Source organism: Salmo salar, chromosome ssa09, assembly GCF_905237065.1.
Source record: "Salmo salar chromosome ssa09, Ssal_v3.1, whole genome shotgun sequence".
Lineage (NCBI taxonomy): Eukaryota > Metazoa > Chordata > Actinopteri > Salmoniformes > Salmonidae > Salmo > Salmo salar.
The window spans coordinates 86,050,286-86,074,175 of NC_059450.1; the positions used below are offsets into that span (position 1 = coordinate 86,050,286).

General features: G+C 46.5%; 1 protein-coding gene across 3 annotated transcripts in view; it reads left to right on the forward strand.

Annotated features, from left to right (window-relative positions):
- Nucleotides 1-23,890, forward strand: part of LOC106592156 (neuroligin-3) — a 558,014-nt gene that overhangs the window by 222,744 nt on the left and 311,380 nt on the right. Inside the window, exons 2-3 of one of the 3 annotated variants that reach the window (XM_045724151.1) lie at nt 8,861-9,766; nt 10,835-10,894. In XM_045724151.1, coding sequence (XP_045580107.1) covers nt 9,265-9,766; nt 10,835-10,894 — 562 coding nt within the window. In that variant the 5' untranslated portion in view covers nt 8,861-9,264. The remainder of the gene's footprint in view (nt 1-8,860; nt 9,767-10,834; nt 10,895-23,890) is intronic. The other 2 variants (XM_045724149.1, XM_045724150.1) reach the window with 2 other exon arrangements.

Genomic DNA, 23,890 nt, shown 5'->3' on the forward strand with positions numbered 1-23,890 from the left:
ATGGAGGGTTTTGCATGGCATCATTGCAGTTAATGCTTTTGTATCTGTTATTAACTCAGATGTTAGAGATTGATGTCCTTTTTGTAATATAAGAGAAACCATTTTTCACTGTTTTATGGAGTGTGAGAGGATAAAACCTCTCTTGGAAATGCTGGAGTCTTTGTTTAAAGCTGTAGGGGAGATTTTCAATAACACTGTTTTTATTTTGGGGTTTCAATATAGTAAGCAACAGAAAAGAAAATGTCAACTGTTAAATTGTATTTTGGGACAAGCTAAGAGTAGGAAACATAAGATAGAAACGGGATATGGGCAGGATGTAAGATGTGTTTTTAAAGGATTAGTGAAAGTAAGAATAAAAGTGGATTTTGAGTTCTTCTCAGCTGTAAAAGATCTCCCATTGTTTGAGGAGAAGTGGGCATACGAAGGAGCGCTTTGTTTTGTAGAGGAGGGGAAACTATTTTTTGTTGATGAAATAAGTTGAATGTATATGTTCTTTTGTATTTTTATTTTTTAGGAATTACATGTGTTGTTTCATTTCTGAAAAGGCAGTGTGTCATTATTTATGTTAACACTTGAGTATAAAATAAAGGTTTTATAAAAACTCATACTCTCTTTCTCTCTCTCTCTTTCTCACTCTCTCTCTCTCTCTCTCTCACACACACACACTCTCTTGCTCTCTCCCTCTCTCTCCCTCTCTCTCTCTCTCCCTCTCTCTCCCTCCCTCTCTCTCCCTCTCTCTCTCCCTCTCTCTCTCCCTCTCTCTCTCTCTCTCTCACACACACACTCTCTTGCTCTCTCTCTCACTCCCTCTTTCTCTCTCTCACACACACTCTCTCTTGCTCGCTCTCTCTTTAAAGGAGTGGGAGGAGAAGAGTACATTTGGCTCTGTGTTCTGGTCTTTTGTTGCGTTGCAGAGATGTGCTCGTTGCACTAGGAGGAGAGCAGAACAGTACAGTAAAGTGTGTCTGGATATGTGCAGAATGGGCTGCATCTGAAATGACACTATGTAGTGAACAGAGGACCATTTGAGACACAGACATACATGTCCTCCTGAATACCAGAGCAGAACACAGGCAGACTGGGCCAGTCAGAGGTTAGTGGTTAGTGGTCAGTGGTTAGTGGTCAGTGGTTAGTGGTCAGTGGTTAGTGGTCAGTGGTTACCTGGCCAAGATAAAGCATAGCAATTCGACACATACAACAACACAGAGTTACACATGGAATAAACAAAACATACAGTCAATAATACAGTAGAACAAAAGAAAACAAAAAGTCTATATACAGTGAGTGCAAATGAGGTAAGTTAAGGAAATAAATAGGCCATGGTGGCGAAGTAATTACAATATAGCAATTAAACACTGGAATGGTAGATGTGAAGAAGATGAATGTGCAAGTAGAGATACTGGGGTGCAAAGGAGCAAGATAAATAAATAAATACAGTATGGGGATGAGGTAGGTAGATAGATGGGCTGTTTACAGATGGGCTATGTACAGGTGCATTGATCTGTGAGCTGCTCTGACAGCTGGTACTTAAAGCTAATGAGGGAGATATGAGTCTCCAGCTTCAGTGATTTTTGCAGTTCGTTCCAGTCATTGGCAGCAGGGAACTGGAAGGAAAGGTGACCAAAGGAGGTATTAGCTTTGGGGGTGACCAGTGAGATATACCTGCTGGAGCGCGTGCTATGAGTGGGTGCTGCTATGGTGACCAGTGAGCTGAGATAAGGCGGGGCTTTACCTAGCAGAGACTTGTAGATAACCTGGAGCCAGTGGGTTTGGCGACAAGTTTGAAGCGAGGGCCAGCCAACGAGAGCGTACAGGTCGCAATGGTGGATAGTGTATGGGGCTTTGGTGATAAAATGGATGGCACTGTGATAGACTACATCCAGTTTGTTGAGTAGAGTGTTGGAGGTTATTTTATTGATGACATCACCGAAGTCGAGAATCGGTAGGATGGTCAGTTTTACGAAGGTATGTTTGGCAGCATGAGTGAAGGATGCTTTGTTGATACATGCGGATGGATGGTACATGGGGATGGATGGTACATGGGGATGGATGGTACATGGGGATGGATGATACATGGGACTGGATGATACATGGGGATGGATGGTACATGGGGATGGATGATACATGGGGATGGATGGTACATGGGGATGGATGATACATGGGGATGGATGGTACATGGGGATGGATGGTACATGGGACTGGATGGTACATGGGGATGGATGATACATGGGGATGGATGATACATGGGACTGGATGGTACATGGGACTGGATGGTACATGGGGATGGATGATACATGGGGATGGATGATACATGGGGATGGATGGTACACGGGGATGGATGATACACGGGGATGGATGATACACGGGGATGGATGGTACACGGGGATGGATGGTACACGGGGATGGATGGTACATGGGGATGGATGATACATGGGAATGGATGATACATGGGGATGGATGGTACACGGGGATGGATGATACACGGGGATGGATGATACACGGGGATGGATGATACATGGGGATGGATGATACATGGGGATGGATGGTACATGGGGATGGATGATACATGGGGATGGATGATACATGGGGATGGATGGTACATGGGGATGGATGATACATGGGGATGGATGATACATGGGGATGGATGATACATGGGGATGGATGGTACATGGGGATGGATGGTACACGGGGATGGATGATACATGGGGATAGATGGTCCAGAATAATTGAAAAGGTCCTATTTATCAGGACAGAGGAGGGGAGTGAAGATGAGGGAGGAAGGGAATAGGGTGAGAGGACTGTTTCAGGGGGTGAGGAGGATGGGGAGGGGGTGAGGACGGGAGGAAGAGGGGAGGGGATGAGGAGGATGGGGAGGGCGTTGATAAGAATGGGGTTGAGGACGGGGGAAGATGGGAGGGGGTGAGGACGGGAGGAAGAGGGGAGGGGGTTCAACACGGTGAGGAGGGGGAAGAGAGAGGTAGGGTGTTTAACAGGGTGAGGAGGGGAAGAGAGAGGTAGGGTGTTTAACAGGGTGAGGAGGGGAGGAGAGAGGTAGGGTGTTCAACAGGGTGAGGAGGGGAGGAGAGAGGTAGGGTGTTTAACAGGGTGAGGAGGGGAGGAGAGAGGTAGGGTGTTTAACAGGGTGAGGAGGGGAGGAGAGAGGTAGGGTGTTTAACAGGGTGAGGAGGGGAGGAGAGAGGTAGGTAGGGTGTTTAACAGGGTGAGGAGGGGAGGAGAGAGGTAGGGTGTTTAACAGGGTGAGGAGGGGAGGAGAGAGGTAGGTAGGGTGTTTAACAGGATGAGGAGGGGAGGAGAGAGGTAGGGTGTTTAACAGGGTGAGGAGGGGGGAGGAGAGAGGTAGGTAGGGTGTTTAACAGGGTGAGGAGGGGAGAAGACCAGTAGGGTGTTTAACAGGGTGAGGAGGGGGGAGGAGAGAGGTAGGTAGGGTGTTTAACAGGGTGAGGAGGGGAGGAGGGGAGGAGAGAGGTAGGGTGTTTAACAGGGTGAGGAGGGGGAGGAGAGAGGTAGGGTGTTTGAAAGGGTGAGGAGGGGAGGAGAGAGGTAGGGTGTTTAACAGGGTGAGGAGGGGAGGAGAGAGGTAGGGTGTTTAACAGGGTGAGGAGGGGGGAGGAGAGAGGTAGGGTGTTTAACAGGATGAGGGGGAGGAGAGACGTAGGGTGTTTAACAGAGTGAGGAGGGGGAGGAGAGAGGTAGGGTGTTTAACAGGGTGAGGAGGGGAGGAGAGAGGTAGGGTGTTTAACAGGGTGAGGAGGGGAGGAGAGAGGTAGGGTATTTAACAGGGTGAGGAGGGGAGGAGAGAGGTAGGTAGGGTGTTTAACAGGGTGAGGAGGAGAGGAGAGAGGTAGGGTTTTTAACAGGGTGAGGAGGGGGGAGGAGAGAGGTAGGTAGGGTGTTTAACAGGGTGAGGAGGGGAGAAGAGAGGTAGGGTGTTTAACAGGGTGAGGAGGGGGGAGGAGAGAGGTAGGTAGGGTGTTTAACAGGGTGAGGAGGGGAGGAGGGGAGGAGAGAGGTAGGGTGTTTAACAGGGTGAGGAGGGGGAGGAGAGAGGTAGGGTGTTTAACAGGGTGAGGAGGGGAGGAGAGAGGTAGGGTGTTTAACAGGGTGAGGAGGGGGGAGGAGAGAGGTAGGGTTTTTAACAGGGTGAGGGGGAGGAGTGAGGTAGGGTGTTTAACAGAGTGAGGAGTGGGGAGGAGAGAGGTAGGGTGTTTAACAGGGTGAGGAGGGGAGGAGAGAGGTAGGGTGTTTAACAGGGTGAGGAGGGGAGGAGAGAGGTAGGGTGTTTAACAGGGTGATGAGGGGAGGAGAGAGGTAGGGTGTTTAACAGGGTGAGGAGGGGAGGAGAGAGGTAGGGTATTTAACAGGGTGAGGAGGGGAGGAGAGAGGTAGGTAGGGTGTTTAACAGGGTGAGGAGGGGGAGGAGAGAGGTAGGGTGTTTAACATGGTGAGGAGGGGAGGAGAGAGGTAGGGTGTTTAACAGGGTGAGGAGGGGAGGAGAGAGGTAGGGTGTTTAACAGGGTGAGGAGGGGGAGGAGAGAGGTAGGGTGTTTAACAGAGTGAGGAGGGGAGGAGAGAGGTAGGGTGTTTAACAGGGTGAGGAGGGGGAGGAGAGAGGTAGGGTGTTTAACAGGATGAGGAGGGGAGGAGAGAGGTAGGGTGTTTAACAGGGTGAGGAGGGGAGGAGAGAGGTAGGGTGTTTAACAGGGTGAGGAGGGGGAGGAGAGAGGTAGGGTGTTTAACAGAGTGAGGAGGGGAGGAGAGAGGTAGGGTGTTTAACAGGGTGAGGAGGGGAGGAGAGAGGTAGGGTGTTTAACAGGGTGAGGAGGGGGGGATGAGAGAGGTAGGTTGTTTAACAGGGTGAGGAGGGGGGATGTGAGAGGTAGGTTGTTTAACAGGGTGAGGAGGGGAGGAGAGAGGTAGGGTGTTTAACAGAGTGAGGAGGGGAGGAGAGAGGTAGGGTGTTTAACAGAGTGAGGAGGGGAGGAGAGAGGTAGGGTGTTTAACAGGGTGAGGAGGGGAGGAGAGAGGTAGGGTGTTTAACAGAGTGAGGAGGGGACGAGAGAGGTAGGTAGGGTGTTTAACAGAGTGAGGAGGGGAGGAGAGAGGTAGGGTGTTTAACAGGGTGAGGAGGGGGAGGAGAGAGGTAGGGTTTTTAACAGGGTGAGGGGGAGGAGAGAGGTAGGGTGTTTAACAGAGTGAGGAGGGGAGGAGAGAGGTAGGGTGTTTAACAGGGTGAGGAGGGGAGGAGAGAGGTAGGTAGGGTGTTTAACAGAGTGAGGAGGGGGGAGGAGAGAGGTAGGGTGTTTAACAGGGTGAGGAGGGGAGGAGAGAGGTAGGGTGTTCAACAGGGTGAGGAGGAGGGAGGAGAGAGGTAGGGTGTTTAACAGGGTGAGGAGGGGGATGAGAGAGGTAGGGTGTTTAACAGGGTGAGGAGGGGAGGAGAGAGGTAGGGTGTTCAACAGGGTGAGGAGGAGGGAGGAGAGAGGTGGGGTGTTTAACATGGTGAGGAGGGGAGGAGAGAGGTAGGGTGTTTAACATGGTGAGGAGGGGAGGAGAGAGGTAGGGTGTTTAACAGAGTGAGTAGGGGGAGGAGAGAGGTAGGGTGTTTAACAGAGTGAGGAGGGGGATGAGAGAGGTAGGGTGTTTAACAGGGTGAGGAGGGGAGGAGAGAGGTAGGGTGTTTAACAGAGTTGGGAGGGGGAGGAGAGAGGTAGGGTGTTTAACAGGGTGAGGAGGGGGGAGGAGAGAGGTAGGGTGTTTAACAGGGTGAGGAGGGGAGGAGAGAGGTAGGTAGGGTGTTTAACAGAGTGAGGAGGGGGGAGGAGAGAGGTAGGGTGTTTAACAGGATGAGGAGGGGAGGAGAGAGGTAGGGTGTTCAACAGGGTGAGGAGGAGGGAGTAGAGAGGTAGGGTGTTTAACAGAGTGAGGAGGGGGATGAGAGAGGTAGGGTGTTTAACAGGGTGAGGAGGGGAGGAGAGAGGTAGGGTGTTTAACAGGGTGGGGAGGGGGGAGGGGGGAGGAGAGAGGTGGGGTGTTTAACAGAGTGAGGAGGGGAGGAGAGAGGTAGAGTGTTCAACAGGGTGAGGAGGGGGGAGGAGAGAGGTAGGGTGTTTGACAGGGTGAGGAGGGGGGAGGAGAGAGGTAGGGTGTTTAACAGGGTGAGGAGGGGGGAGGAGAGAGGTAGGGTGTTCAACAGGGTGAGGAGGAGGGAGGAGAGAGGTAGGGTGTTTAACAGGGTGAGGAGGGGAGGAGAGAGGTAGGGTGTTTAACAGGGTGAGGAGGGGGAGGAGAGAGGTAGGGTGTTTAACAGGGTGAGGAGGGGAGGAGAGAGGTAGGGTGTTTAACAGGGTGAGGAGGGGGAGGAGAGAGGTAGGGTGTTTAACAGGGTGAGGGGGGAGGAGAGAGGTAGGGTGTTTAACAGGGTGAGGAGGGGAGGAGAGAGGTAGGGTGTTTAACAGGGTGAGGAGGGGGAGGAGAGATGTAGGGTGTTTAACAGGGTGAGGAGGGGGGGAGGAGAGAGGTAGGGTGTTTAACAGGGAGAGGAGGGGAGGAGAGATGTAGGGTGTTTAACAGGGTGAGGAGGGGGGGAGGAGAGAGGTAGGTTGTTTAACAGGGTGAGGAGGGGGAGGAGAGAGGTAGGGTGTTTAACAGGGTGAGGAGGGGAGGAGAGAGGTAGGGTGTTTAACAGGGTGAGGAGGGGATGAGAGAGGTAGGGTGTTTAACAGAGTGAGGAGGGGGAGGAGAGAGGTAGGGTGTTTAACAGGGTGAGGAGGGGGGAGGAGAGAGGTAGGGTGTTTAACAGGGTGAGGAGGGGAGGAGGGGAGGAGAGAGGTAGGGTGTTTAACAGGGTGAGGAGGGGAGGAGAGAGGTAGGGTGTTTAACAGGGTGAGGAGGGGGAGGAGAGAGGTAGGGTGTTTAACAGGGTGAGGAGGGGGGAGGAGAGAGGTAGGGTGTTCAACAGTGTAGGGTGGAGGGAGGAGAGAGGTATGGTGTTTAACAGAGTGAGGAGGGGAGAAGAGAGGTAGGGTGTTTAACAGGGTGAGGAGGGGGGAGGAGAGAGGTAGGGTGTTTAACAGGGTGAGGAGGGGAGGAGGGGAGGAGAGAGGTAGGGTGTTTAACAGGGTGAGGAGGGGAGGAGAGAGGTAGGGTGTTTAACAGGGTGAGGAGGGGGGAGGAGAGAGGTAGGGTGTTTAACAGGGTGAGGAGGGGGGAGGAGAGAGGTAGGGTGTTCAACAGTGTAGGGTGGAGGGAGGAGAGAGGTATGGTGTTTAACAGAGTGAGTAGGGGGAGGAGAGAGGTAGGGTGTTTAACAGGGTGAGGAGGGGAGGAGAGAGGTAGGGTGTTTAACAGGGTGAGGAGGGGAGGAGAGAGGTAGGGTGTTTAACAGGGTGAGGAGGGGAGGAGAGAGGTAGGGTGTTTAACAGGGTGAGGAGGGGAGGAGAGAGGTAGGGTGTTCAACAGGGTGAGGAGGGGGGAGAAATATACTGTTCCAATTGGCTTTTCACTGATCCTGTGTCATGTGTGTCTACATTGTGTGCGTGTGTTTGTGTGTGTGTGTGTGTGTGTGTGTGTGTGTGTGTGTGTGTGTGTGTGTGTGTGTGTGTGTGTGTGTGTGTGTGTGTGTGTGTGTGTGTGTGTGTGTGTGTGTGAATCATGCCTGTGTCTATGGGTCTTCAGAGTGATAACGGCACCTTAAGGAACGTCCTGATTGCTTTTCCCTGAGTGGTTAGTGTGCCTGACGCCTGCTGGTACATTATAAATCATTTACAGTCATTTTGGAATGCAATATCCTCTAAACTCCTGGCTTTATTTCTCTCTCTACTGTTATTGGACAGTGCTCCTGCCTGCTCTATTTAGCTAGCTGCAAGCCACTGAGGCTGAGCTGGGCCAGGGGGGCTAGGAGGAGGGGGTTGAGGAGGAGGGGGGTTGATGTTGGTGTTGAGGAGGAGGGGTGATGAGGAGGGATTTGAAGAGGGGGGACTAGGAGGAGGGGTGAGTTGAAGAGGGGGGTTTGAGGAGTTGGGAGGTTGAGGAGTGAGGGGGTGAGGAGGGGTTTGAGGAGGGGGTTAAGGAGGGGAGTCTAGGAAGAGGGGGAGTTGAGGAGGGGAGGTTGAGGAAGAGGGTTTAAGGAGGAGGTTGAGGGGGTCGAGGAGCGGGGGTTGAGGGGGGACCTGCTCCCTTTCTCTCTCTGTCTCTCTCTCTCTCTGTCTCTCTCCCTCTCTCTCTCTCTCTCCCTCTCTGTCTCTCTCTCTCCTCTCTCTCTCTCTCTCTCTCTCTCTCTCTCTCTCTCTTATCTTCGACTAAGGACAGGGGAGGTGTAACTGAGAAAGCATTTTATCAGGTCTTTATCTATATCAAAGGGGAGGTAGAATAACTCCACCTAACGGGAAACATGACATTTTGATGTTTTTAATGTTATTGGAAGTCATTAAAAACTGTTGATAGTGTAGGTTTGTAGTGATTTATCTTTTTCTAAACAGTTATATAATGTTCCTTTGGTATGTATTTTGTGTGTTATGTGAGATGGAGACATGTTAGGGCCATTTTTGTAGTGTGCTCATTGCCATGTTAATCTTTCAATAGCTAGGCTTTATATCAGGAAACGTTCTGTGACTAAGTTGTGCAACACTTTACCCCAGCGACTCGGCGAGCCCTTGATTGTGTAGATTGATAGCATGGGTAAGTGCACTGTCATGTTTATGTCTTCTGGTTTATATCAGGACAGAAAAGACCTCTCTACCAGTCAATAAAACATGAGTGAATAAAAGAAATGAAAGCATTTCTGTTTGTCTGTCTCTCTGGAGATTGTCATACATTTTCCTATCCTCTTTTTTCTCTTCAGCAGGTATGAGATGGAAGATCTGACGAGACGAGGAGAGGACAGTGAATGAAGACCGTAAAGAAAGGAAATAACGCAACTTTTTATTTTGTACTTTTCTGTTTTATCTGCTCAGCTCCTTTATCCAGACTGATAAGTAGATCTATGGGTGCTGGACTGTTGGGCTGAGAGACGGGATTACAGGGCGAAGGGAAGACAGGGGAAGACGGGAAAACGGGGAGACAGGGGAAAACAGGGGAAAATAGGGGAAGACTGGGGAAGACTGGTGAAAATAGGGGAAGACTGGGGAAGACTGGGGAAGATAGGGGAAGACAGGGAGAGGAAAAGAAAGGCTTGTGAGCCAGGTAGGAGACCCGACGTGTATGTTGGTGACTTGCAGTCGTTGCTGAGACTTAGTCAGACGGACCATGTGGTTTTCGCCAAGGAGAAACCGTCTCCTCTCCTCTCAGCATCAGGACCATGGAGACTGGCATGGTGCCCACATACCCAACTCCATCTCCAGCCTCAGCATCACGTCTTTCTGGATCTTAACTTTTTCCTGGTGCTTGGTGGGCGTCCGAGGCCAGGCCTACCACCCCACTGTGAACACGCAGTATGGGAAACTCCGAGGGGTGAGAGTGCCCCTACCCAGTGAGATACTGGGACCAGTGGACCAGTATTTGGGGGTCCCGTATGCAGCCTCCCCAGTGGGGGAGAAACGCTTCTTGCCCCCCGAGCCGCCCTCCTCCTGGTCGGGGATAAAGAACGCCACCCACTTTGCCCCCGTTTGCCCCCAGAATATTCACAACGCCGTGCCAGAAATTATGATGCCCATATGGTTCTCCTTCAGCCTGGATATAGTGGCCTCTTACATACAGGATCAAAACGAGGACTGTTTGTATCTAAACATCTACGTTCCAACGGAGGATGGTGAGTGGGTCGGGTATACGAGAACAAAACCAAACTCTTTTTATGTCTTGTCTTTTCTATCTCTCTCTGAGACTGTGTGTCGCTACTGTGGTGTGTGTGGAGCATGTCGTGTTGTCCTCCCTGTGCATGCTGTGTCTGTGTCCTCCACCACCACCATCTCCAGCCTCCTCATTCTGACTTGATCTTCCATGGCAGACATCTATTTTCATCAACTCTCCCTTTCCATGCCACTGTTTGAGTTTTCTCTTTGTGTTGATTAAAAAATAACACTCCAAAAAGACAAAATATTACATAAAATGCCTGAAAAACCAATCATTAGTTGAAACAGATTGGGCCTAGTACTGTACCTTGGTGCACTCCCTTCCCTTACTGTCGTGAGTGTTCTGGGGATAATATGATTAACTATGAGCTATTAGACAATGATTTTCTGTAGGGTTGGTTGGTGAAATATTCTGGTACACTCGAGGCCTGTGGCATCAGACTAGACCATGTAAGACCCCTTACTTTCCTATTCTTATCTAGCATTTGTCTTTGCAGTCTTTGCAAACTATAGATTACAGGTGCAACAGACAAAATAATACAATATTTTGACTGAAGACCTACATTTCAATCCATTAAGACCCACACAGCAAAGCTTGAAATTGTAAATGGTCCCAGTATCATAATGATACAAAATATTGCATACAATTTAATCTTAATATGAACAACAAATACTGTTGGAAATGTGCTGGAACGGAAAGTCCAGTCTAACTCTGAAGCACCTGTGTGGTGGTAAGGGGTCTTATATAGAAGTGCATGTGAATATGGGCTTCTTGTGTTCCAAAGTGCAGCAAATTCATTCCACCATTTTGGAATATTTCTGCAGAAACACCCCCAGTTACTCTCTGGACAGACCCTCTGTCGTTGTTGTTGATGAGGGAGGGAGAGAGGGGGAGGGGGATGGGGAGATGCGGAGATGGGGAGGGTTGGGAGGGTGGGTTTGGCTAAATCTGAAGTTGTTGCATGTCACCTTCCAGGTCTTTTCAAGAGCTTTCTGTTATTTTGTAGTTTTTTTTATTTATTTTACAGTCAAAAGAATATCCAAGGAATGTGCCAGGAAACCCAACAAGAAAATGTGTAGAAAAGGAGGTATGTAAGACAGACAACACGGTGGGAGTGAAAGAGAATGAGACAGGAGAGAAAATGCCTCTTCTCTAAATCCAGCGAGATTTCAGCACCTATCAACCCTCAAATCAAACTGTTCACTGGGAGGAGCAGGGGACCTACAGTTCTCATTAACGTGAACGTGTGTGTGTGTGTGTGTGTGTGTGTGTGTGTGTGTGTGTGTGTGTGTGTGTGTGTGTGTGTGTGTGTGTGTGTGTGTGTGTGTGTGTTAAAGAGATAAATGGAAAGTAAAATGATGTCCATGAAGATTGAATGCTTTTGTACTTATTTTTCATCAGTAAAGTTGCTTTTTATATGAAAGCAATGTATTTTATTTGACACACAGCTTAACAACATAATTGATCATCAAAACCAATTCAAACATGACAATGTGGATAACATTGGGCCATCCATTAGTAATTGCAGCCTTCCAGGCTAAATCACAACGGCAAACAGATCAATTCTTCTGAATGGAAATAACAAGGCTGATTCAATCAGAATCAGAACGGCCAATTTAAAGTCATGTAACACAAATCAGAGTTAAAGGGGCGATCTGTGATTGGTGCATCCCTTTTTTTCTCCAACTTAAAACAAATATATTGTTGTTTTTCAAATCCCGGATTGCCCCTTTTAAAGTTATGTAAAACTAAATCAGGGTTGGAATGAGAGGAACTTCAGGAGTTTAAAGACTTTGGCTTATTGGAAGAATTTGTCAAAGGGACAAGAAGAGAAAGCATTTGAGGCCCAGGCTGTTGATTACATTTTCACATAACAGTCGAGGAATCCGTTCCAAATGGCACCCTGTTCCCTTTGTAGTGTACTACTGTTGACCAGGGCTCTTTGGGTAGTGCACTACGTTTGACCAGGGCCTATAGGGTAGTGCACTACGTTTAACCAGGACCCATAGGGTAGTGCACTACGTTTAACCAGGACCCATAGGGTAGTGCACTACGTTTAACCAGGGCCTATAGGGTGCCATTTGGGATGAGGACAAGTTCTGTCTGCAAGTCATAACTCACAACAAGCAAATATTCTCCTGTAGAGAGAAAGATGCATCATGGAGATATATTGGATTAGACTCATTACCCCTCTTGGAATTCATACAAACGTTGTATTACAAAGTGTCGATGTTACTTTCATTACAGAAAATGGATGCAAATCATGGTCAATATAGCTACTCTTTGCTTTGGTTTTCTGTAAATTCAGTAAACTCTGTCCCCCCTACAGTTGCCAAAAGCCAGTTAATTCACCTACAAACATTGTAATTATCAGAAGCCTTAATATTAAAGCTGATATTAAATCTAACGTTCTGTTAGTTTAAGCAGTCGGAAATCTCGGAAACATTACATTTGAGAGGCAGGAAGCTCTGCCATTAGCCCCACCTAGTGATCTTACAGACACACACACACACACACACACACACACACACACACACACACACACACACACACACACACACACACACACACACACACACACACACACACACACACACACACACACACACATACACTCCCGCTCACTTTAGTAAACCAATTCATTTTGAGACAGACGTGGCCCCAACATGCGTTTCTGAATTAGTCCCAGTAGTAGAACACACACAGAAATATTGCTTTAATATTCAAACTCCACTTGGAAACATTTTCAATTAACTTCCTCATGTTTTGTAATGAGGAAATAGTTTATCATATGTTTGATATGTTGATTTTGTGACATATCATTGTGCTGAAGGGGTGACTGTGGGTGCTTCTTAAATGACACCCTATTCCCCATATAGTGCACTACTTCCATAGGGCTCTGGTCAAAAGAAGGACACTATTTAGGGAATAGGGTTTGATTTGGGATGTGCTTGGTGTTTTGCAAAGCGTCTCAGCATCCTTTTAAACACTAGAGCTGTAATCTCCTAGGTCATTGAAATGGAAAGGGTTGCTGTGACAGTTTAAATTGTTCTACTTCAACATGTTTGTTAAGTTTTTAATCTAATGCATGGATATACAGCATGTATAATTATTTTGTGCTATAGTATGTTGAAAGCTTCTCATAATGCAAACTTTTTTAAACTTAAGCAAATATGTTGATTAAATAATTTGCTTTAGTCATCATTTTGCTCTAGAAGGAGTGAGTGTAAGGATAGTCACCATCAAATCAGGTCATTCCTTTTACAACAATGGGAATCTAGAATGACATGATAGTCCATGCAGTACATTCTAGAATGACATGATAGTCCATGCAGTACATTCTAGAATGACATGATAGTCCATGCAGTACATTCTAGAATGACATGATAGTCCATGCAGTACATTCTAGAATGACATGATAGTCCATGCAGTACATTCTAGAATGGCATGATAGTCCATGCAGTACAATCTAGAATGACATGATAGTCCATGCAGTACATTCTAGAATGACATGATAGTCCATGCAGTACAATCTAGAATGACATGATAGTCCACACAGTACATTCTAGAATGACATGATAGTCCACACAGTACATTCTAGAATGACATGATAGTCCATGCAGTACAATCTAGAATGACATGATAGTCCATGCAGTACATTCTAGAATGACATGATAGTCCATGTAGTACATTCTAGAATGACATGATAGTTCATGAAGTACATTCTAGAATGACATGATAGTCCATGAAGTACATTCTAGAATGACATGATAGTCCACGCAGTATATTCTAGAATGACATGATAGTACATGCAGTACATTTATACAATAGGACAGAACATGTTGATTGTGTTTCAGTTTCTGTCACTCCTGTTACTTTCTTAGTAATTGTACAGTAATCAGTAATATATGTGTCAGTTGTGTATGAAGTTATGAACATTGAAATGCTTTTCTAACTGTAGGACCTTTATCGTGGAACAGAGTCATACACCCACCAGGGATCTGTTGGTATCTACAAAACCTTTAATTATCACAGCTATATTGTGAAGCTTCAATCTCTTTATGAACATGTATCCTCAAGAGGTACACTATGATTCATTCTGAGGAAGAAGCGCGGCATTAGGCTCCCGATAGAATGGTTGTATGATCGTTGCCAAGCAACAATAAGCAGTCGTGATTGGAGCGCGTCACGAATCGCCTTTGTCACATTTTTCAGCGCTCAATTGAATGAGTTCAGGGCCAGTTCAGCATCCCTAGACAATAATTAAAAGAAAATGATGTATGGAGAAAAGCGAATGTATAATTACATTGAAAATACATAATAGCTACTTAATATATTTGAGCCAAACTATAAGATGGCTATAGTATGATGAAACCACTCAACACTGGCATAACCTTTCCATCACTGCACACAAAACATGATATAGTTTTATTTTTGTTCAGAATCTTCAAGCACCATTGGAGCTGTTTTAAGAATAGCTGCTAAAACTCCTGCCAACACACTTGTATTATTCATAGTGCACCTGCCTATTATAGACAGAGAAACCTCACCACCCATTGTGAATAAAAGCCAGGTCTGTCTGTCTTAACCCAGAATATAGAGAAGGAGAGAGAGAGAGAGAGAGAGAGAGAGAGAGAGAGAGAGAAGGCTTCAGACAGAGTGAAAGAGAGAGAGAGATAGTGAGGGAGAAGGCTGCAGACAGACAGAGAGAGAGAGAGAGAGAGAGAGAGGGAGGGAGGGAGAAGGCTTCAGACAGAGAGAGAGAGACAGAGAGAGAGAGAGAGAGAGAGAGAGAGAGAGAGAAAGGCCTCAGAAAGTGGAAAACCGTACAATAACCTGTTCTAAGATCAAGGTTTCTCTAGTCTGAACAGAAATGTTTGTCATGTTTCAGTACAGAAGTCTTTTGTGACTCTCGCGGTGACCAGGGCGTCATCGAGTGTTGATACATACAACACATGACCTTCCTTAGTTATTCCACCGCTGGCTGGTGCACTGTAATGTCCAGGTATGGGCAAAGGTCATGTGGAGGAGACTGAACATGCAACATCAGCATTTGGGCTACAGAGTGTGTGTGTGTGTGTGTGTGTGTGTGTGTGTGTGTGTGTGTGTGCATTAGTATTTTTCAAATGATTAATTACATATAGCCTTACAGAGAGAGAGAGAGAGACCCTCAAGATCTCCATTATGTATAGCTCATTTTCTCTCTCTCTGTGAGGGTAACTGAACTGAGGAGAGGTTTAATGAGGGGCAGAGACATCGATCCATAGCGTCAAATATCCCTTTGATTCCCTGCTAGATTGGCTACAGACAGACAGACAGACAGACAGACAGACAGACAGACAGACAGACAGACAGACAGACAGACAGACAGACAGACAGACAGACAGACAGACAGACAGACAGACAGACAGACAGACAGACAGACAGACAGACAGACAGACAGACAGACAGACAGACAGACAGACAGACCCTGATGAGGGTTACTGTGTGAAAGACTTCCTCTATACTGGTAGCTAATTTCATTAATTACTGGACTTTAGCAGAGACCTATTAAAACCCAGGGCGCTCCTTCATGAAGTGAGTTTAATGGTATAATGAAGAAGTATAAAACTTGTTGTTTGTTTTTTACATCCTCTGGTGCTGTGTTCATTATGTGTCTCCAATGACACCCCATTCCCTTATATGGTGCATTACCATGGCACTAGCTGTTTAGCTGTTTATGCCTTTATTATAAACGTGCAGTTCCAATGTGAGTAGCCAGTGCAGGTGAGCTTTTAAATAGATCTGCCATGGAGTTCACTGTTCTTCAGATGGTGTCAGATATTTTTGAGAGGCATACAGGACACATTAGCCTCTCTGTCCTAGTTTAACCTCTTTCATCAGACAGGTTGAGAGAAGTGGAGAAAAAAAGCATTTTCAAGTCCTGTCCTTGATTTTTCGGTACACTCGACTGCCATTCACATGCAGGTCTGAAACCTGTCACAAGATTATACCAGCCGCAGGGAAGGAGAAATAGAGAGATATAGAGATAGGGACTACGAGAGAGAGAGAGAGAGGGAGTGAGGGAGAAAGAGATTGAGAGAGGTAGAGAGAGAGAGAGAGAGAAAGGTAGAGAGAGAGAGGTAGAGAGAGAGAGAGGTAGAGAGAGAGAGAGAGAGAGAGAGAGAGAGAAATATCCTCCTGTGTACGACCTAAACTCAGCAAAAAATAATTGTCTCTTTTTCAGGACTCTGTCTTTCAAAGATAATTTGTAAAAATCGAAATAACTACACAGATCTTCATTGTAAAGGGTTTAAACATTGTTTTCCATGCTTGTTCAATGAACCATAAACAATTAATGAACATACACCTGTGGAACGGTCCTTAAGACACTAACAGCTTACAGATGGTAGGCAATTAAGGTGACAGCTATGATAACTTAGGACACTAAAGAGGCCTTTCTACTTGACTCTGAAAAACACCAAAAGAAAGATGCCCAGAGTCCCTGCTCATCTGCGTGAACGTGCCTTTGGCATGCTGCAAGTAGGCATGAGGACTGCGGATGTGGCCAGGGCAATAAATTGCGATGTCCGTACTGTGAGACGCCTAAGACAGCACTACTGGGAGACAGGATGGACAGCTGATCGCCCTCGCAGTGGCAGACCACATGTAACAACACCTGCACAGGATCGGTACATCCGAACATCACACCTGCGGGACAGGTACAAGATGGCAACAACAACTGCCCAAATTACACCAGGAATGCAAAATTCCTCCATCAGTGCTCAGACTGTCCACAATAGGCTGAGAGAGGCTAGAATGAGGGCTTGTAGGCCTGTTGTAAGGCAGGTCCTCACCAGACATCCCCGGCAACAACGTCGCCTATGGGCACAAACCCACCGTCGCTGGACCAGACAAAAAGTGCTCTTCACTGACGAGTCGCGGTTTTGTCTAACTAGGAGTGATGGTCGGATTCGTGTTTATCGTCAAAGGAATGAGCGTTACACCGAGGCCTGTACTCTGGAGCAGGATTGATTTGGAGGTGGAGGGTCCGTCATGGTCTGGGGCGGTGTGTCACAGCATCATCGGACTGAGCTCGTTGTCATTGCAGGCAATCTCAACGCTGTGCATTACAGGGAAGACATCCTCCTCCCTCATGTGATACCCGTCCTGCAGGCTCCTCCTGACATGACCCTCCAGCATGATAATGCCACCAGCCATACTGCTCGTTCTGTGCGTGATTTCCTGCAAGACAGGAATGTCAGTGTTCTGCCATGGCCAGCGAAGAGCCCGGATCTCAATCCCATTGAGCACGTCTGGGACCTGTTGGATCGGAGGGTGAGGGCTAGGGCCATTCCCCCAAAAACGTCCGGGAACTTGCAGGTGTCTTGGTGGAAGAGTGGGGTAACATCTGACAGCAAGAACTGGCAAATCTGGTGCAGTCCATAAAGAGAAGATGCACGGCAGTACTTAATGCAGCTGGTGGCCACAACATATACTGACTGTTACTTTTGATTTTGACCCCCCCTTTGTTCAGGGACACATTATTCCATTTCTGTTAGTCACATGTCTGTGGAACTTGTTCAGTTTATGTCTTAGTTGTTGAATCTTGTTATGTTCATATAAATATTTACACATGGTAAGTTTGCTGAAAATAAACGCAGTTGACTGTGAGAGGAAGTTTCTTTTTTTGCTGAGTTTATTTCCCCCCACTAGAATCCCCATACTTTAATGAAGACTGGTTCTCCATCCTGGAGGGAGAACCCAGGGACATGTACTAGTCTGCGGCGACCTAAATGCCAGAACCGGATAAGAACCTGACACCCTCAGAACACAGGAGGACAAATGCCTGCCTGGAGGTGACAGCATTCCCTCCCTCATATGACCCCTAGCCACAACTATGACAACATTCAACCAACAAAAACGGGTCACAACTCCTGCAGCTCTGTCACACGCTGGGTATGTACATAGTCAATGGTAGGCTTCGAGGGGAATCCTACAGTAGGTACACCTATAGCTCATCTCTTGGCAGTAGTACTGTAGACTACTTGATCACTGACCTCAATCCAGAGTCTCTCAGAGTGTTCACAGTCAGCCCACTGACACCCCTATCAGACCACAGCAAAATCAGAGTCTACTTGAACAGAGCAATACTCAATCATCAGGCATAAAAGCCAGAGCAATATTAAAAAATGCTATAGATGGAAGGAATGTAGTGTGAAAACCTACCAAAAACCAATTGGGCAACAACAAATTCAATCCCTTCTAGACAACATCCTGGACAAAACGTTCCACTGTAATAGTGAAGGTGTAAATATGGCAGTAGAAAATGTTAACAGTATATTTGACACCTCAGCTTCCCTATCTAATCTAAAAATGTCAAACAGAAAACCAAAGAAAGTGAACAACAACGACAAATGGTTTGATGAAGAATGCAAAAACCTAAGAAAGAAATTGAGAAACCTGTCCAACCAAAAACATAGAGACCCAGAAAACCTGAGTCTTCACTATGGTGAATCACTAAAACAATACAGAAATACACTACGGAAAAAGAAGGAACAGCACATCAGAAATCAGCTCAATGTAATTGAAGAATTCGTAGACTATAACCACTTCTGGGAAAATTGGAAAACACGAAACAAACAACACGAAGAATTATCCATCCAAAATGGAGATGTATGGGTAAACCACTTCTCCAATCTTTTTGGCTCTACAACAAAGAACAAACAGCAAAAACATATACATTATCAAATACAAATCTTTAAAGACTACCAGAACCCACTGGATTCTCCAATTACCTTGAATGAACTACAGGGCAAAATAAAGACCCTCCAACCCAAAAAGGCCTGTGGTGTTGATGGAATCCTCAATGAAATTATAAAATATACAGACAACCAATTCCAATTGGCTATACTAAAACTCTTTAACATCATCCTTAGCTCTGGCATCTTCCCCATTATTTGGAACCATGGACTGATCACCCCAATCCACAAAGGTGGAGACAAATTTGACCCCAATAACTACCGTGGGATATGCGTCAACAGCAACTTTGGGAAAATCCTCTGCATTATCATCAACAGCAGACTTGTACATTTCCCCGTGTAAATAATGTACTGAGTAAATGTCAAATTGTGTTTTTACCAAATTATCGTATGACAGACCACGTATTCACCCTGCACACCCTTATGGACAAACAAACAAACCGAAGTGCACAAGGGTCTGCTATACAAATTGATGGAAAGTGGTGTTGGTGGAAAAACATACGACATTATAAAATCCATGTACACAAACAACAAATGTGCAGTTAAAATAGGCAAAAAACACACACATTTCCTCCCACAGGGCCGAGGGGTGAGACAGAGATGCAGCTTAAGCCCCACCCTCTTCAACATATATATCAACTAATTGACGAGGGCACTAGAAAAGTCTGCAGCACCCGGCCTCACCCTACTAGAAACTGAAGTCAAATGTCTACTGTTTGCTGATGATCTGGTGCTTCTGTCACCAACCAAGGAGGGCCTACAGCAGCACCTAGATCTTTTGCACAGATTCTGCCAGACCTGGGCCCTGACAGTAAATCTCAGTAAGACCAAAATAATGGTGTTCCAAAAAAGGTCCAGTCGCCAGGACCACAAATACAAATTCCATCTAGACACCGTTGCCCAAGAGCACACAAAAAACTATACATACCACTGCCTAAACATCAGCGCCACAGGTAACTTCCACAAAGCTGTGAACGATCTGAGAGACAAGGCTAGAAGGGCATTCTATGCCATCAAAAGGAACATAAAATTCGACATACCAATTAGGATCTGGCTACAATACTTGAATCAGTTATGGAAGCCATTGTCCTTTATGGTTTGTGAGGTCTGGGGTCCGCTCACCAACCACTACTTCACAAAATGGGACAAACACAAAATTGAGACTCTGCATCCAGAAAAGAGCCGTTAAATTCTACAAACACCTAAAACGAAGTGATACCCAAACCTTCCATAACAAAGCCATCACCTACAGAGAGATGAACCTGGAGAAGAGTCCCCTAAGCAAGCTGGTCCTGGGGCTCTGTTCACAAACACAGACAGATCCCACAGAGTCCCAGGACAGCAACACTATTAGACCCCAAAAAATCATGAGAAAACAAAAAGATAATTGCTTGACACATTGGAACGAATTATTTAAAAAAACAGAGCAAACTAAGATGCTATTTGGCCCTAAACAGAATACCTGACCACTGTGACCGACCCATAATTAAGGAAAGCTTTGACTATGTACAGACTCAGTGAGCATAGCCTTGCTATTGAGAAAGGCCACCGTAGGCAGACCTGGCTCTCAAGAGAAGACAGGCTATGTGCACACTGCCCACAAAATGAGGTGGAAACTGAGCTGTACTTCCTAACCTCCTGCCAAATGTATGACCATATTAGAGACACATATTTCCCTCAGATTACACAGATCCACCAAAAAATTGAAAACAAACCCGATTTTGATAAACTCCCATGTCTACTGCGTGAATTTCCACGGTGTGCCATCACAGCAGCAAAATATGTGACCTGTTGCCACAAAGGTCAACCAATGAAGAACAAACACCATTGTAAGTTCAACCCATATTTATGTTAATTTATTTTCCCTTTTGTACTTTAACCATTTGCACATCATTACAACACTGTATATATACACATAATATGACATTTGACCTGTCTTTATTCTTTTGGAACTTCTGTGAGTGTAATGTTTACTGTTCATATTTATTGTTTATTTCACTTTTGTATATTATCTACTTCACTTGCTTTGGCAATGTTAACATATGTTTCTCATGCCAATTAAGCCCCTTGAATTTAATTGAGAGAGAGAGAGAGAGAGAGAGCGAGAGAGAGAAAGTGACCGAGAGATAGAAAGAGAGATGGAGTGAGTGAGAAAGAGAGAGAGAGTGAGGGAGAGGGAGAGAGAGCGAGAGAGAGAGAATGCCACTGCCTGTGAAAATGCCACAGAAAAAAATGCTGTTTATTTTCCAGCTGCTGACCTAGGTTTGTCAGAGAGCTATGAAAACTGCAAAAGAGGCCCAATCCCCATTAGACTGTGTCTGGGCCATGGCCGACACTATCGCAGCATGAAAATACCTTTGGCTGGCCCACTCACACTCAACCCTGCCTGCCTGGAGAGAGAAAGAGGAGATAGAGAATTAGAGAGAGAGGGAAAGAGATATAGGAAAGGAGAGGGGGAATAGATAAAAAGGGAGAGTGATATAGGGACTGAAAGAGAAGGCGTGACAGGGATGGAGAGAGAAGGAGATAGGGGCTACCACCCCACCACAGGGGGGGAAAGCTGTGTGTCAGCAGTCATGGCAAAAACAGATATTTGGAGAAGAATTAGAAAAACCCAGCTTCTGCTTCTGTCTGGTAAGGATATAGAGGGGAACGGATGTCCCTTCTCCCCTGTTCTGATGAGGTTGTAGAGGGGAACGGATGTCCCTTCTCCCCTGTTCTGATGAGGTTGTAGAGGGGAACGGATGTACCTTCTCCCCTGTTCTGATGAGGTTGTAGGGGGGAGTGGATGTCCTCTCTCCCCTGTTCTGATGGGGTTGTAGAGGGGAACGGATGTCCCTTCTCCCCTGTTCTGATGAGGTTGTAGGGGGGAGTGGATGTCCTCTCTCCCCTGTTCTGATGAGTTTGTAGGGGGGAGTGGATGTCCCCTCTCCCCTGTTCTGATGATTTTGTAGAGGGGAACAGATGTCCCCAATCCCCTGTTCTGATGAGGTTGTAGAGGGGAACGGATGTCCCTTCTCCCCTGTTCTGATGAGGTTGTAGGGGGGAGTGGATGTCCCTTGTCCTCTATTCTGATGATTTTGTAGAGGGGAACAGATGTCCCCTCTCCCCTGTTCTGATGAGGTTGTAGGGGGGAGTGGATGTCCTCTCTCCCCTGTTCTGATGAGTTTGTAGGGGGGAGTGGATGTCCCCTCTCCCCTGTTCTGATGAGGTTGTAGGGGGGAACAGATGTCCCCTCTCCCCTGTTCTGATGAGGTTGTAGTGGGGAATAGATGTCCCCTCTCCCCTGTTCTGATGAGGTTGTAGTGGGGAATAGATGTCCCCTCTCCCCTGTTCTGATGAGGTTGTAGTGGGGAACAGATGTCCCCTCTCCCCTGTTCTGATGAGGTTGTAGGGGGGAGTGGATGTCCCCTCTCCCCTGTTCTGATGAGGTTGTAGGGGGGAGTGGATGTCCCCTCTCCCCTGTTCTGATGAGGTTGTAGTGGGGAATAGATGTCCCCTCTCCCCTGTTCTGATGAGGTTGTAGTGGGGAATAGATGTCCCCTCTCCCCTGTTCTGATGAGGTTGTAGTGGGGAATAGATGTCCCCTCTCCCCTGTTCTGATGAGGTTGTAGTGGGGAACAGATGTCCTCTCTCCCCTGTTCTGATGAGGCTGAGGAGAAACTTCAGTATAAATGTGTCAGGGACTGAATGGGGAAGTGGTTAGCCATTTCAGTTCCAATGGCCGTCTCCCAAATGACACCCTATTCCCTACATACAGTGGGGGGAAAAAGTATTTGATCCCCTGCTGATTTTGTACGTTTGCCCAGTTACAAAGAAATGATCAGTCTATAATTTTAATGGTAGGTGTATTTGAACAGTGAGAGACAGAATAACAACAACAAAAAAATCCAGAAAAACGCATGTCAAAAATGTTATAAAATGATTTGCATTTTAATGAAATAAGTATTTGACCCCTCTGCAAAACATGACTTAGTACTTGGTGGCAAAACCCTTGTTGGCAGTCACAGAGGTCAGACGTTTCTTGTAGTTGGCCACCAGGTTTGCACACATCTCAGGAGGGATTTTGTCCCACTCCTCTTTGCAGATCTTCTCCAAGTCATTAAGGTTTCGAGGCTGACATTTGGCAACTCGAACCTTCAGCTCCCTCCACAGATGTTCTATGGGATTAAGGTCTAGAGACTGGCTAGGCCACTCCAGGACGTTATTGTGCTTCTTCTTGAGCCACTCCTTTGTTGCCTTTGCCGTGTGTTTTGGGTCATTGTCATGCTGCAATACCCATCCACGACCCATTTTCAATGCCCTGGCTGAGGGAAGTAGATTCTCACCCAAGATTTGACGGTACATGGCCCCGTCCATCGTCCCTTTGATGCGGTGAAGTTGTCCTGTCCCCTTAGCAGAAACACACCCCCAAAGCATAATGTTTCCACCTTCATGTTTGACGGTGGAGATGGTGTTCTTGGAGTCATAGGCAGCATTCCTCCTCCTCCAAACACGGCGAGTTGAGTTGATGCCAAAGAGCTCCATTTTGGTCTCATCTGACCACACCACTTTCACCAATTGTCCTCTGAATCATTCAGATGTTCATTGGCAAAGGGCATGTATATGTATTCTTGAGCAGGGGGACCTTGTGGGCGCTGCAGGATTTCAGTCCTTCACGGTGTAGTGTGTTACCAATTGTTTTCTTGGTGACTATGGTCCCAGCTGCCTTGAGATCATTGACAAGATCCTCCCGTGTAGTTCTGGGCTGATTCCTCACCGTTCTCATGATCATTGCAACCCCACGAGGTGAGATCTTGCATGGAGCCCCAGGCTGAGGGAGATTGACAGTTCTTTTGTGTTTCTTCCATTTGCGAATAATCACACCAAATGTTGTCACCTTCTCACCAAGCTCGTTGGTGATGGTCTTGTAGCCCATTCCAGCCTTGTGTAGGTCTACAATCTTGTCCCTGACATCCTTGGAGAGCTCTTTGGTCTTGGCCATGGTGGAGAGTTTGGAATCTGATTGATTGATTGCTTCTGTGGACAGGTGTCTTTTTTACAGGTAACAAGCTGCGGTTATGAGCACTCCCTTTAAGAGTATGCTCCTAATCTCAGCTCGTTACCTGTATAAAAGACACCTGGGAGCCAGAAATCTTTCTGATTGAGAGGGGGTCAAATATTTATTTTGCTCATTAAAATGCAAATCAATTTATAACATTTTTGACATGCGTTTTTCTGGCTATTTTTGTTGTTATTCTGTCTCTCACTGTTCAAATAAACCTACCACTAAAAGTATAGACTGATCCTTTCTTTATCAGTGGGCAAACGTACAAAATCAGCAGGGGATCAAATACTTTTTC